Genomic DNA, 15,246 nt, shown 5'->3' with positions numbered 1-15,246 from the left:
ACAAATTGTAATGTCACGCGAAGAACTGCAAGCAGCTGGAAACTTGCAGCGCGCACCTCAGGCAGAAAGCCCGCACGAAGTGAGCATTCAGAGGTCGAGCGCAGACTGACAACTGTCACAGCTCGACCCTCGACACGAGATGCTCAAACAGAAAGAAAGACGCACGACACGAATGCACAATTATACACACGACGAGCTCAAACAACTGCCACAATTCTTACTTCCTGTGTCGGCAGCGCGCTCCTTTCGTAAACTTGGCCGCCACAGCGAGCTAAGCGACCTTCGTTCTCTCTTCAAGCACTGCTGCCCGTATTCACAAACGCTCCTTCACTCGACGCTACACCTTCACTTGAGAAAGCCGACGGGAGCACCACCTCTAGGCAGGGCAAGTCACTGCATATCAGTGATAATTTGCTGCTATTCTCGAGTAGCGCAGCGCCATTTTCAGCCGAGCAGCGGCGCATGTGCTCAACTATGTCAAGTGAAGGGTGAAAGTCGAGTCGAGGAGCGTTTGTGAATACGGGGCACGGCAACTTCAAAGCAAACTTACGGCGGAAGCACAAGGTCTACAAAGCACCCGAAGATCGAGATAAGCGCGCGCGTACGGGCGACCACGTGACGTGGAGACGCGCGCGCTTTTCAATGCGTAGAGCGCGCCCAACGCACGCCCTTCGCACTATCTCTCTACTAGATGACGAAAAAGTGCTGAAGTTGATGAGCTCCGATGACTGCCAACGGTTTATGGTGTATATAAATAGCTCGCCGTTAGGAAGCCGGCCGACGTATGCTTTGTGGTTTAGTGATTGCGCACCCCGTACTGGGAGATAGAGGTCGTAGGTTCGACGCCGGGCGACAGAACTTTTTATTCTCGTTTTTTTTTCCTTTGAAATCTGTTAGTACATGTTTTACAACGTTATATCAGGCAGGAAATACGTCAGTGGAGTCGTTGTGAACCCCCAGCATAAAGCAGTTTTGCGTTAAAATAGCGCTGAGAATATTAGCTGAACGAAAAGACCAGCTAACAATATATATATATATAAGTCCTCACTCTTCTTTACCCGTGAATGAGCTTGCACACCAAACAGCCTGATGACTCACAGAATGAGCCTCTCGATGGCTCTGGTCGAGCCGGGAGGAAGAAGAAAGATTTGAAAAGGTGAGCAGTTACAGAAAAATCGTTCAGCGTTACAGGCTAAGCAGGAAAATGTATTCTTTAGCGTATGCGTCATTCAACAAAAGACAGGTGGTGACGTGGCGCCTTCTGCAGACATACATGTTCTCTATAGTCCGGTAACGATGAACCACTGTGGAGTGGATATTTATTTGGACAAGTGTGAACATTCCACTAACAAGGTGGACTTAAGTGCCATGCCTGAAGGCCCCCACTGAGGTCAGGGTGAATTTCCAGGCGGCAGTGGGTGGGAGGAAGCACGCCGCAGCTCCGAAGCACAGATATGCCACCGGTGCCCACAGAATCGTGGCCGACGTCTAACTTGGGCGTCCTACTACTCTGAAATGGGTGCGGAGATCTTTGTACCAATTAAATAAAGTTTGTTAATCACTGTCACACACTTCAGGTGAGGCCCCGCCGATCCAACATCGACGTGTGGCAGACTCGCAGGCTTCCACTTTACGCTTCGGCCTGCGACGCCTGAAAGGCCTCGAAGTGGCACATCTCAAATTTATTTGCAGGTTGGTCGACCCGTGCGGGGTTGCACGTGTGGTGATGTGTGGGCCTGACTGACGCACTCATAGAGCATACACGGAGGTTGGATTACACACAAACAAGCATTTAATTAAAACAAGGCAAAGGCAGGAGTTAACAAAAATAACAGAGGAAGAAAACTGATACGCGATGAAAAAGAACGGCTATAAAACAAACTATGTTCTAAAAGAACACCACAAGAGGTACAAACAAAAAACAAATACGCGGAATATTAATAAAAGAACAACATGATCTAAATCATAAAAGAGGGATACAAAGAAATAATTACAGAATGATCATGATCGCGCTTTTGAATTTCTAAGTGCGACGCAGCGCACACAACTACAAATAGTTAGAAAAAAAGCTGGTTATAATAAATTAACAGTTAAAAAAAGTCCCAATAAAAAGTTCCATATGGACCAGGCCAGCTCTTGGTACACGTAGGGGAGTTGACGGGTGCCGCTGAAGATCTCGCCGGTTTGGTAGACGACGAGGGTGCCTGGAATTGCAGCCGTCTCAATACGTGCACGGGTCACTCCATGCTCGCCGCCTACGCGAGACTCGTGACACCGACGACCGCACTTCTTGCTGGACTTTGCAAACTTTTTCCGGGGCGTACGCTTGTTTCCGTCCCATCTGGGGGTAATTTCCTTTTTTGAGACTGATCCGCCCCTTTCGGTACAGGTGCAGGGAAGAAGAGCCGGCGCCACGCTGGGTCGTTATAGTCGCCGGATGTCGTCCTCACAACACAAAAGCGCCCTTCCTTGGAAGATGGGGCCCACGGATGATCCGAAAATTGGAGTCGTTTGTGACAATCACAACGCTCTTCGTGGCCACATATACATGAATTTAAGGCAAAAATAAAAGCGTAGATACTGCTGTGGATGGGACATTTCACGTAATACGTATAGTTTTTGCACACCTTTCAGCATGCAAGCGATATTCGCACTCTGCTGTTTTCATATAAACAACGGCTCGACCCCAAGTGGGCAAGTGTTTGGTGGAACACAGGAGAAATCCACGAGATTGTTCACCACTTTACGTACTATAGAGGCGGCATCGCTTTTAAATGATCACGAACTAACAGGAAGGACAGGTCTGCAATAGGTGAGGGAAAAAATGCGTTTTCGATGTCATATAATGAAAATTGTTCACGATCTTAGCCCGATCAGTCATAGTGGTTTCATGACTATACAGCGCCATTTGTAAACTATAGCATTCACTAGCTATATAGAACACAATCAATTATGTTCACAGCACTGTATAAGTAGAAATGCTACTAAGTTGCGACTGCTTGGCAGCCCACGCGAAAAGAAAATCAAGTTGGGAATAGCTTCCTATCACGGCTCTCCTGTATTGCCAAAGTATTGCAACAATGATAAACGACAACGCGCGTGTATATATATGTGAGCAGCAGGCATGCACATGCTGGTTGGAAAGCTAGCTAGACATTATAATGTTCACAGAAAAAAAAAGAAAAAAAAACATACACATACCGATTACCTTTCTGTATCACATTTCCTTTCGGTGTGTCCTGTTCATCATGCTGCGTTTCTTCACAGTATAAGGACAAAACGCTATTGTGCAGCTTACCAATATGCGGTAAAGACGGTGGAGATTCGCACAAAGAGAACTGAGTGCTTTCATTGGCCTGACAGCGAGCCGTCAGTAGCTGTATGGGAAATTCTTGGACCCATCGCACGGCAAATCGTCCCCCGCAAAGCCCTGGACTGGCGTCTTTTCTCGCGCGAAAACATCCAACTATCCCGACTTTTGCGGGGTGAGAGAACAGCCAAACGTTACACATTTGAAAAGCAGATGCAGCCATGAAGTTACGCTGCTTAGCATGAGTGTCGTACATCGGCAAAGTGGTATTGTCGCTAAACATAAGCTTCTATGTTTCGAAGTGCTAATAAAAATAAAAACAAACATCCTAAATATAGCATCGCTCAAAAGTCAGAAAGTTTGACGGCCAAAGAATCAAGAAGTAGCCCCGTTTGGCTGCTAACAGCGCAATTAGGCAACCATTGCTGTAAATCGCCTACTCAAATAAACCACGTCGACGCATACTCCGGCAAGCGCCTTCGGAAGGAGTACAGAATGTCCCCTGTTTTTGCCAGTATATGCATATACTAACACTCGATTGCTGTTGTGATGTGTTCGCAGCACGACTGGAATGCAGCGCACAGACCCGTTATTTTCTAAAAGTATGCGGAACTCCACAACGGGATATGCACTTTCCTCACTGAAGCATATCTTGTTTTCGGTTGATCCTCAGCGTGGGTGGCGATGCCGCTTACAGGAAGCGAAGTAGCAAATCGGAGTGAGGTGCCTCACATCCGTAGCACGACAGCACTGCCGGGCGTGTCGAAATATTTCGTAGGCACACGGTATATATGCCCGATTAGGCTCGAAATTATTCCGCAGCTAGCGTCACCTGAGTACTGTGCAGCGAAACAAATAACCATTTTTTCGACAGACCTGAGTTGGCATCGATTCGCAAAACTGTACAGATTTTCAAGTCACCAATGTCTAAACGCCAATTGGCTATGTTAATTATACGTCACTGCTCTCGTTATTTTTCTTTCTTTGCTGCAGAGGGAGGCCTTCGAGTCGTCTCACGATGGCTGGGGAAAGTCCATCATCCTTGGCGCCACTCCCACAGGCAACCTGCTCAGCACGCTGCCCGCGCATCTCGCCGCCGGCAGAACCTGGCGAGGATGCGTCTTCGGAGGTTGGTGGTCGGCGTGCAAGCCATCAAGTATACAATACAGCGAATCAGTGACGCAAGCACGTGCGCCTTAACGCGTTCCATTTTGGTGCGCCGCATTCATTGCGCGATAGAAGTTATCAACAAACAAGAGGCCTGCACAAAATGACCGTATATTCGCGCTGCCGCCCTCAGGTGCATGCACTGGCTGTCACACAGCCCCTATACAATAATATATATATAAAAAACACAGCATATCCACGGAGTGAATGATGAGTGGGGTGAAGCGTTCGTCAGCCTGTCCGTGCTTACGTCCGTCCGTTTGTGAGTCCGTCCATCCGTCCGCACGTCCGTCTTCTAGTCTGCCTGTCCGTCCGTCCATCTAGTGAACACTCCAAGTACCGCCATCTCCCCTATCGCATCTCCTGTGGCACATACCCGCTTTAGAGATCCACGCCTTAAGGAGCTTCGCCCTCAAAAAAGTAGTATATTATAGTTTCTTCATTTGCGTATGTTGTATGAAATAACACACGGCAAATACAGCTTGGTGTTTTGTTACCAAGCTCTCAAGATCGCGTTCCTCCTTCTTTGACGTAATGCGCCTCGGTGTCCTATAGTCCCCAGGGCAACGACACCAATCTTTGTTTCGCGAGAAAAAAAAAACCGCATTCGATGGTAATTAGAGTTGGTTGATACTACGAGTATACATATAGAAAACATCATGGGTCAAATAAACATCTTTCTCACAGTATACTTTATTTTGATACGTTGCATAAAGATCAAATTAACTCGCCTCTTGTCATGAGAAGTGCATTTATTACGGTCTTTCGTGCATGTGCGCGTATACCACCACGACGCAGGCTGGAAGAGCGTTGACCAGGTGCCTCACCTGGCGGACCTCTGCTTGAGCAAGAAGCTGAAACTGGACGAGCTGATTACACACAGGCTGCACCTGGAGAGAATCAACGATGCCTTCACGCTCATGCAGAGTGGTCTTTCGTGAGTGTACACAGAGCACAGATTCCAGTTAACCATACTCGCCGACAACGTTTCTTGGCAATGAAGAGAAGGCTACAGAGCCAAACTGGGCATGTACCACAGCTGAAGAATATAGTCCCACAATTGCGTCCATATTATCCATGTGAAAATTATAAAAAAACAACACCACTTTATTTTCTACGGGACGTAAAGAGACGTAATTCACACATATGACATATTCATAACACTTTAATTGGCGTCTTCACCTTTGGGTGCCCGAGCGCTCGTTGCCATCCAGCTATTTCAACGACTCGACGAAGAAACTTGTGACGAGTTTCCCTCACAAATGGCTGTCTACTTTTACGTATAGTATACTGGATGCAGGGAATTACTATTCGAACACAGCTGTCATTCGAAACGCGAGCCGAACCGGACTACTTGGCGGAGGAGTACATGTGCAGTAGTTCCACCCCAGTAGCTTTCCCTTCATTGCCAAGAAAAGGTGTACAGTGCAGGAGGCTATAGAAAGTGTACGCTTTGCACTATTGAAGCAACATAGAATCCTGGGCGGGCTACAGATGGCATAGCCAAAAGAGGGGGGTGGAGGTTCAAACCTTCTGAAATTTTTCAATTTTACATGTGTATGTATACACACGCGCATTAGAAATTGAAGCACGGACATACATGAAGTATGGCTGAACCCTCCATCACCCCTCCTCTCTTCCCCCGAAAAAAAAAAATTCTGGCGAGTTGGTTGCATAAGCGATGGTGATGTGTGAACATGTAGTGCAAGATCGGCTTAGGAAAAAAAAAAAGACGGCGGAGTGGGGCAATAACACCGAAAGTATAAATCTCTTAACTCAGCCATTTTCTTTTCAAATCGGTACTGCGCCGTGACACCGCCAAAAGATGTCCATGTTCTGGTCTTACGTGAGGGAAAAACAAGCGCGATTCCACTATACACAAGGGTGTAGATGCAGGCTACTTCATCGCTATCGGAGATTGTATTGCCAAGTAAACAAGGTTGGGAAATTTACGTTAGAGGACAAGAAAGCGGCGCATCCTGTCGCACCTTTCGTCTGTCGCGCTTCGGCCCCGCCGCGGTGGTCTAGTGGCTAAAGTACTCGGCTGCTGACCAGCAGGTCGCGGGATTGAATCCCGGCTGCTTCGGCTGCATATCCGATGGAGGTGGAAATGTTGTAGGCCCGTGTGCTCAGACAGTGGGTGCACGTTAAAGAACCCCAGGTGGTCGAAATTTCCGGAGCCCTCCACTACGGCGTCTCTCATAATCATGTGGTGGTTTTGGGACGTTAAACCCCACATGCTATCATCCTTGTTACTCATTCATTTTAAGAATTCGGTTCCCTCGTTATCATGTTGCTTATCGCTCGCGTCCAAACCTCTCCGGTTTTTTATTTCGATACTGGCAAGTGGATATACGGATTGATCACGCCCCCATCTCTCTCCCCTCCCCCCCCCCCACACACATGCACAAAATCACGCTTTTCGGCGTTGATGCACAGACTGAACGAGTTAAATTGCAAATATTTAGAGACCCTGCAACACATTTCGAAGTATTCATCCAATTATTAACAGAGCTTACATTTTCTCGCGAATCAACTGCCGCAATTTTTTAAGTAGAATCCGTCAAGTACAAGCGGAGCTGAGGAGATCTGTCGCGCGCTTCCTCTCTCGCGCGCTTTCTCTCAGCAGCCGAGTACCGTAGCCACTAGACCACCGCGGCGGGGCAACGTACTATAGTTACCATTTCGGAATTGTAATGGGTAACATACTTGCGCTAACATTTTTTGGCAAGCTAAGGTGTCACGTTACTCGTTATTTTTTATTCCAATTATGCCGGGAATTTCACACAAGCGGGCTTCGTCTTATAGGCGCCACTTTGGCAGAGCTCACCCCGACTTTCTTTTGTCGCAGTGGCGGACTGCTGCCTACCCGCCAGGCGTTGAGTGCGATCTATATAGTGTGTCTGTACAGCGCATATTTAGTGTGGGTGCGGATTTATTTATTAAGAAGCCAATCAAGCTGTCCTCGATGCAATATCCGATGCAATGGACAGGCGCTTGTCCCGTACGTAAGTGTTCTTTCTCTACCTGTGCCAAATCCGCGTTCTCCGGCACTTCAGGTTATGATCCAACAAGCCCACCAACGAATTTCGTTAGCAAAAGATTTTGTCGTTCAATTAAAGTTGGTCAGGCATTGTAAAAGTTGTAAACGGTTAATAAGGGCTATAGTTAATGTCCACCCATCCTATGATGTACGATTGAGATTCTTAGGAGGTCAAGATTCTACCTCGGCATATTGTGTTTGTCGCTCCTATAGATTTGCTCGTGATATATAAGCATGTCAAGAACGGGTACTGCAAGTATAGCGCCTTCTTCATTGATTGGCGCCTTCAGTCAGTTTTTTTTTACGCGCAGATCGTTGCTGATGCCTTATTTGGGGGGAGACAAGACCCCCCCCCCCACTCCCTTGTACCCCCCTGCCTCCCCCCCCCCCAGCCTCAAGGCCTCTTTTGTACTTCCGGGCATGCACTTACCGTGTACGAAAGCAGCATTGTTTCAGGCGACAAAAAGAAATAATACCTAGAGTTGTACAGCGCTAAGTCGCTACTTGTTCCAACCGCGTGTTGAGAAGACCTACCACCGTGCATGATTAAGCCTGCTGGAGCACCACGCGCTGTACAGTAAATAGAGGGGTAGTTCCCCCACATACATTGTACCTCGGTAGTGGTGCTTTCCTGATTGTACATGCACCCTTTGTAGTCGTGAAGCTCGATGTTTTTGTCATGTACTTTATCCTTGGTTGGAAGTCAATAAAGTTCTCCTTGCTGCAAGACTGTGCGGGTGTTGTAACGGCGCGTTTGAATTTCTCTTGCAGCGTCCGCAGCGTCATCAGTTTTTAACGGCGTCTTCTTCGAATCGCACCGGCACACCGTATCGTCCGACCGGCGCGATGTGTCGAAGATGCCATTGGTCATCAAGGAAGTGAATGCCAGCCGTCGCGTCGTCCGCTGCCCCGAACGGTGATTTTTTTTTTTTTTTTCGAAAGCCTCGCCTACAAGAGTTCATCTACGGGGTCAACGATTTTGGCGGACAGCGAATTAAGGAGACTGTGCCTCAAAATTTTTTTCTCGAAGTGCACGCCACTAACAACAGATTTACTTGCAGAAATACACGCGTATCTTTGTCACTGTGTGCGCACAGAACATATTCACATCGGTGAATCCTCAATAAACTTTTTTTTTCGCATGCTTTAAAAGCATGCTCAATAAACTTTAAACGCACGTTCAATAAACTTTAACCGCATGCCCAATAAACCTTTTCTCGCATACGGCACTATATATGGCCGCTATAACACACATGTAATCTTTTGCCGATATAAAACGCTTCCATCAGTTCTCTGGCTGTTCTGTCTTCATTTCTGGCGATAACCCGCACGTCAGAAAAGCGTGGTCCACAAGAGCCTATAGGGCAATAATTCTATAATGTGCTTAGGCAAATTTGGGCCCTGCCCATTTTGCTGAACATTTCTCTCAATTATGAACGTGCACCAGCTCGCCCAGCAGAAAGTTATTTTAAAACTATTATTATTATTATTATTATTATTATTATTATTATTATTATTATTATTATTATTATTATTATTATTATTATTATTATTATTATTATTATTATTATTAATCTCGTCACTTTTGGTCCAACTAGGTTTTCACGATAACAGTCTTAGGAAGTTGCAAACATAAGCATCCCGTGTAATTCTTTCAGAGTAATTTGGTATCAAGTATGATTCCTCGAAGGTGGTATACATTTATTATTTAACTTATATAAGCTTCAAAGTATCTTGTAACCAGCCTTCGAAATACTCGGAAGGAATATCTTATCCCTTAGCGAGAGAGAATAAGACCAATCGACCTGGCTGCTATAATATTTTTTTTTTCAACGTAAACAGGCTGAACTCGTCCATTTGCATAGACATGAGGCTCCTCACTGTCTTGCGTCCTGGTCAAAACAGTGGACCTGGCTCTGCGACCCTTAAAGCAATTCATGCACACGGGCGTGTGTGAAAAGAAAAAAAAACTAAACAAATAAAAAGGATTCTCAGCACTGCTGCTAAGCTCTCTGCACACTGCAGCAAAGCGATATCACTATTTAACAGCAAAGCTCTTTAGCAAAGTGTTTCTTGCGTCTCGTATCACGAAACTATCATCGTCATGAACAGGCATGGGCCACAAAAATTGTTGACTGTGCTCGGCGACAACGTTTCTTGAATTGATTGATTTGTGGGGTTTAACGTCCCAAAACCACGATATAATTATGAGAGACACCGTAGTAGAGGGCTCCGGAAATTTCGACCTCCCGGGGCTCTTTAACGTGCACCCAAATCTGAGCACACGGGCCTACAGCATTTCCGCCTCCATCGGAAATGCAGCCGCCGCCACCGGGATTCGATCCCGCGACCTGTGGGTCAGCAGCCGAGTACCTTAGCCACTAGACCACCGCGGCGGGGCACCTTTTCTTGGCACTGAAGTGAAAGCTACAGGGGCGGAGCTTCTGCACATGTAGCGCTACGCGAAGTAGTCTGTTCGGGCGCGCGTTTCGTAATGCTATGGAACGTGATAGGGGCGCACCATCAGCGCACGTAAAAAGGCAGGACTTTTTCGCGTGTTCAAAAATGAGAAGTCACAACGAATAAATTGAAATAAATATGAATATTTTACTTGTGTGAGTTGCGTCCTGTATAAAATAGCTCCACGCAGAAAATAAAGAGGGGACTGTTATGTTTCACGCTGAAAATACGGTCGCTATTGTGGAACTACATTTATTGGCGGTAGGATGCGTGTGATTTGGCCCTGCAGCCTTCGCTTCAGTGCTAAGAAAACTTGTCGCCGAGTATAAACCTCTCTACTGACCACTGGTTCACAAAAAAAAAAATGGAGAAGGCATGCACTTAGCAAATCTCAAATCCCGAAACTATCAACATCATAAACGGGTACGTATCGCAAACTGAATCCCTCTACTCACGAACAGACCATTAAATATGAATGCGATAGTTAGCCCAACGAATGGCTGCGAAGCGTTTGAGCCATCATCAGAACATCGCAGTCCTTGTCAAAGACGAGTACTGCGGATGAAGAACCGAGGACGGTAAGGCAAAGATGGAGACCAATCTTGCTACAACCTCGCTATAGCCAAGTTCAAGCGAAGTTCTGCCTTGACACAGCAATAAGTAAGCATGAGACCGACCTGTGTATCGAGCTTTGCGTGGCTTAATGCAAAGCTCTGAGTCATGTATTTTATCTCTCTCTTTCCCGCTGTCAGCGCGTGTTCAAGACAAAATGGTTACAGCTGGTTGTGTGATGTGCTGTGCGTGTATACCTTGGCGAAAACGTGACAAGGGATGTCATCACTGTTTTACCTGCCCCTACGAACTTTTGCTGTTGTTAATGTAGCCGTTACTTCTAGCGCATCGCCCCGCCGAGGTGTATATATAGAGAGAATTATCTTAATGGGAAGCTGTAGAGGTTTGCCTGCTTTTTCACCTGACGGGCTACTCCAGTTGCCGGGTGATGACAGTCATATATACAATTATAAACACACAACACATACAGTTACATACACGCATAACAGTCACACAACACATAAAGTCACTCACAAGCACTGAACCATTTACAACGTTTCGTTCAGGCCCGTAAGATTGTCAGTAGCGCGTTTGTGGAGTCTAACGCACTGGAGCTGTTCTGCCATGGGCCTAGAACATTTTTCAACTCCAAGTTTGTGTCTTGTTTTATTTTTATGGCCATCTTCAGAGCGTATATCGTGCACTCACAGAGGACATGCTTGATGTCTTCAACGACGTTACATTGGGAACAAAATGCTCAGTCAGACAGTCCAATTTTGTTCCTGAAGTAATTCGTATATGCAACGTTTATTCGGATGCGGTGTAAACACGTTTCATCTTGCCTGTTGAGATTTCGTGGCATCCTGAAGTCACACGATGGATCGATCTTGTACAGAGGCCCATACTGTAGTTTAGGGTCTGTCCAGAGGCACCGCTGGAGGCGTCAGGCGTGTGCGGCACTAGCGTTGCTGCGTCTCGCCTCGAGAAAGGTATCTCGACGATTTCTGCTGAAGTGTCATGCCCAGCTTTGGCAGCGTCATCAGCCCGGACGTTGCCTTGTATTCCGCAGTGGGCAGGTATCCACTGCAGAACAATGCGATTATGGAGGTCACAGGCTTTCTTGCACAGGCGTTTGATGTCCGTGACAAGTTGGTCCTGTGTGCATGGATATCTCAGCGACTGCAGCGCTGCTCTTGAGTCAGTGAAGATGACCCAGGACTCGGCTGTCTGGTCAATGATGCAATTAATGGCAGCCCGCAGTGCAGCCTGTTCAGTGGCTGTAGATTAGGTGCAGTGACTGAGTGGCAGAAATGGTGACATTGGCAGATGGAATCCAGATGCCAATGGCGGATGATGTAGACGTAACAAAGCCGTCAGTGTGAATATGACGGTGAGCTCTGTGGCAGTTTTCCAGGCGCTCTATAGAGTGAAATGTCTGAGTGCTGGTTCGGGTGTGCGTCTTTTGCTCTTGAACCCAGGCACAAAGAAGACTATTGCCCACGAAGAAGATCCCGATGTGATACTCAGTATATTCAATAATAATTAACCTAACAGACAAGAAAGCCAAGGAAAGTATATGCAGGGTGCTGTTAGTCGTAATTATGGTGTGAATGTGAAAAAAAGTAAAAAGCACGAAAAGATAAGTTGCCGCTGGCCGAGACCAAATCTGCGTTATTCGAAGGTCGCAGGTTCGGTCTCTGCCAGCGGCAAGTCATCTTTTCGTCCCCGCTATTTTCTTCTCATTTACACCGCAATTACTCCAGCCAGTATCCCCTATTTACTTTCCTTGGCTGTTAGTTCTAATTCATGGCGCATCTAAAAATAAAAAAAAACGAGCCCTTATTTCGTTCACCACATAATGCGTTTCTGGAGTACAAATCTGCCACTATAGGATCGACCCCGCGACCTGAGCAGCCCAATGAGCTACCGCGGTGATTTTTTTCAGCGGGAGCAAAACCACGCAGAACATGAACCGGGCTGTGGCTTTGAACACTTTCCGGGCGAATGGCAAACCACCGTCGCAGGGCCGGTTTCTTTCTTCACGCGCTCCTGTGGTGCTCAATGGGGTGCATGTTCTCTTATCAATCATGACCCGCTCACAACGACAACGTTACAGTAGGGAAACCCGCGGCACGAATACATAGCAGCACAATCTTGTACTACCAGCGTCTTTGATGCTAGACCAGCCGAAGACGCTCTTTTAAGGCGCAGTTCACACACTGATATGACATAGTGTTCGTTTTGTTTTGTTAAAAGTATGCGCTCAAGTTTGGATCGATTGCCAATACATCCATGGCCTATACCGGGTGCAATTCAACGAAAGTCGGACGCCCACTCGGTAACATCTCTCGGAGGGCGATGATAGTTACTTTGTGCGGAGTGCCGTCACATGTTATAAGACTGAGGTTGTAGCGATAATGAAGAATGCGTGGTGCTACAACAAGGACGTTATGCTTCACCAGAACTCCTAGGTAATTGTAATTAAACCTCGACGCGTCGGTGAAACGAATAATAAAAGGACCTGAAAAAAATTGCCAGGTGCCATGTACAGTGGGAATCAATTATATTCGAAGTATTTTAAACACGAATGACGAAGGTTGATATGTATCTTTAAAATCAGCTCATATGCACCGTTACGAGACAGACGTAAATTATGCCGTACATGGTTTACATGTCATGATTATTATGTTTGCGACAGGCATTTTTGTGTGCGTCCACTCACGTCACGTAACACCAAATTTGGTATATGTGAAGCTAGCGAAACAGCCACGAGGACATCGTAAGCGTGGTACGTAGTCATACTCTTACATGACACGCTTGTCATGGTTATCATGTTTGCACCAGCCGAAAATACCTTCATCATCCATTCACGTCACGTAATACCAAATTTGGTGTATGTGAAGCTAGCGAAACGACCGGAAGCGCATCATGAGCGTGCAATGTAGTCATGTTCTTACATGACACGCATGTCATGATTTCCACGTGAGGGCCTGGCACTTGCGTTCGCATTGCAATCATGTCATACCATACCAGTTTGGCGATGTCATGTGTACGAAACAACAGCAGGAGCAGCAACACCATGACATGTAAATAATGACATTGATGATATACATGTCATGATTTTCTTGTTAGGACTAGTCAGTTATGCTCGTCATGCAGTCATGTTATGAAATACCAAATTGGGTATAGATCCCATAATCCAAGCGGCCATGCAGGAGAATTAAAGGTCGTGGGCGGCTAGATAGACAGACAGACAGATAGATAGATAGATAGATAGATAGATAGATAGATAGATAGATAGATAGATAGATAGATAGATAGATAGATAGATAGATAGATAGATAGATAGATAGATAGATAGATAGATAGATAGATATGTGTGGTTCGACGTCCCAAAACCACCATATGATTATGCGAGACGACGTAGTGAAGGGTTCCTGAAATTTCGACCACCTGACCCAAATCTTAGCAAACGGGCCTGCAGCATTTTTGCCTCCATCGAAAATGCAGCCGCCGCAGCCGGGAGTTGATCGCACGACCTGCGGGAATATTTGGCTTTGATTCCGGCGATGTTGCCCAATGAAACCAATTGATAATATTGGTAAGACTGAGTCACTCTCCACGCGGGCATATCATATGAGGTCACCGCGGTTAAAAATGATGCCGCGTCGTGATGAAGGCCAGCGGTGGGCTGCCACTCTTTAGTGTGCGAAAATCTAACTCGTACCGAAACTTGGCAGCGGAGAAAAGCACAACGGTGGAGATAGCGACCAGTGCCGTTGGCGTCCGTCAAAAATACAAAAATAACGACACCCTCCTGCCCTCCTCTATACATCCCCCGCCACACCAAAGTATATGCCGTACTGAGAGCCCCGAAGCTTGCCAGTAAAGAGCATGGGGGTGCGCAGGATACCCCACCAGGGGGAGGGGTGAAAGCTCATTGCAGAGCCCCCCCATTCTACTAAGTCAATGTATAAGGCATATTTTGCGCCCCCCCGCGCCTGTGCAAATGAGTATAGTTGAGAACACACCACAACAGCCCAGTTCGTGCCGTGTTAGAATTGATGTTGTATATTGGCCGATAGTAGCGCGCCAACAGTGAATATAAAAGCTCAGGATAAACCGAAACGCTCCTGGCAAGAAACACAAGCTATAGCAAAGCGCCGCGCGTAGCGAATGTACAGTAACGCGATGCCTTTCACGTGCACACCCTGTGCCCGCATCACGTTCGCAGCTTTCTTGGTCGCATCCGTTCCAAGGGGCTTCTCGTTTTCAGCTGGCCTCTCAGCGTACATGCGCGAAGCACCGCAGACATCCGTGCACCAACAACGAACCACGAGCTTCGGTTTGTGCGCTATGAGCGCACCACTGTCGATGCAAGCCGCCGGCTGCTCCGGCAACACGCTTAAATAAAAAAAAAGCGCGATAAAGAAAGGTGGAGGGGATAAATGGGGATAGACTACGCGTGGCACGGAAGTATGGTGGCGGGGGGTCACCGTTATAAAATAGGGGCCGGAGGGAGGGGTAAATACGTGGCACGCGCGGGACCCGTCTTCTCCCGCCGAGAGACAGCTGGCGCTCTGTCGAGGGGTCCAGCGCGGCCCAGCAGCAGATGGGGAGCCAACGGTCGATATCGAGGCGGGGCGCGCGCATAACGGTACGCGCAGCGAGCAGCGCCGCTATACGCCGAGGCGCCGACTTGTCCCGTGGCGCT

General features: G+C 47.1%; 1 protein-coding gene across 1 annotated transcript in view; it reads left to right on the top strand.

The window, feature by feature from the left end:
• LOC119162091 (alcohol dehydrogenase class-3) overlaps positions 1-8,811 on the top strand; it is a 47,051-nt gene extending 38,240 nt beyond the window's left edge. The window contains exons 8-10 of the mRNA XM_075879581.1: positions 4,304-4,439; positions 5,276-5,414; positions 8,292-8,811. Of these exons, the coding sequence (XP_075735696.1) occupies positions 4,304-4,439; positions 5,276-5,414; positions 8,292-8,316 (300 nt within the window). The 3' untranslated portion in view covers positions 8,317-8,811. The remainder of the gene's footprint in view (positions 1-4,303; positions 4,440-5,275; positions 5,415-8,291) is intronic.
• Positions 8,812-15,246: the final 6,435 nt, after the last annotated feature.

The sequence above is a fragment of the Rhipicephalus microplus genome, chromosome X, assembly GCF_043290135.1.
Source record: "Rhipicephalus microplus isolate Deutch F79 chromosome X, USDA_Rmic, whole genome shotgun sequence".
Lineage (NCBI taxonomy): Eukaryota > Metazoa > Arthropoda > Arachnida > Ixodida > Ixodidae > Rhipicephalus > Rhipicephalus microplus.
The sequence above is the reverse complement of the archived record's forward strand: the minus strand, read 5'-3'. Positions and strand labels throughout refer to the sequence as shown.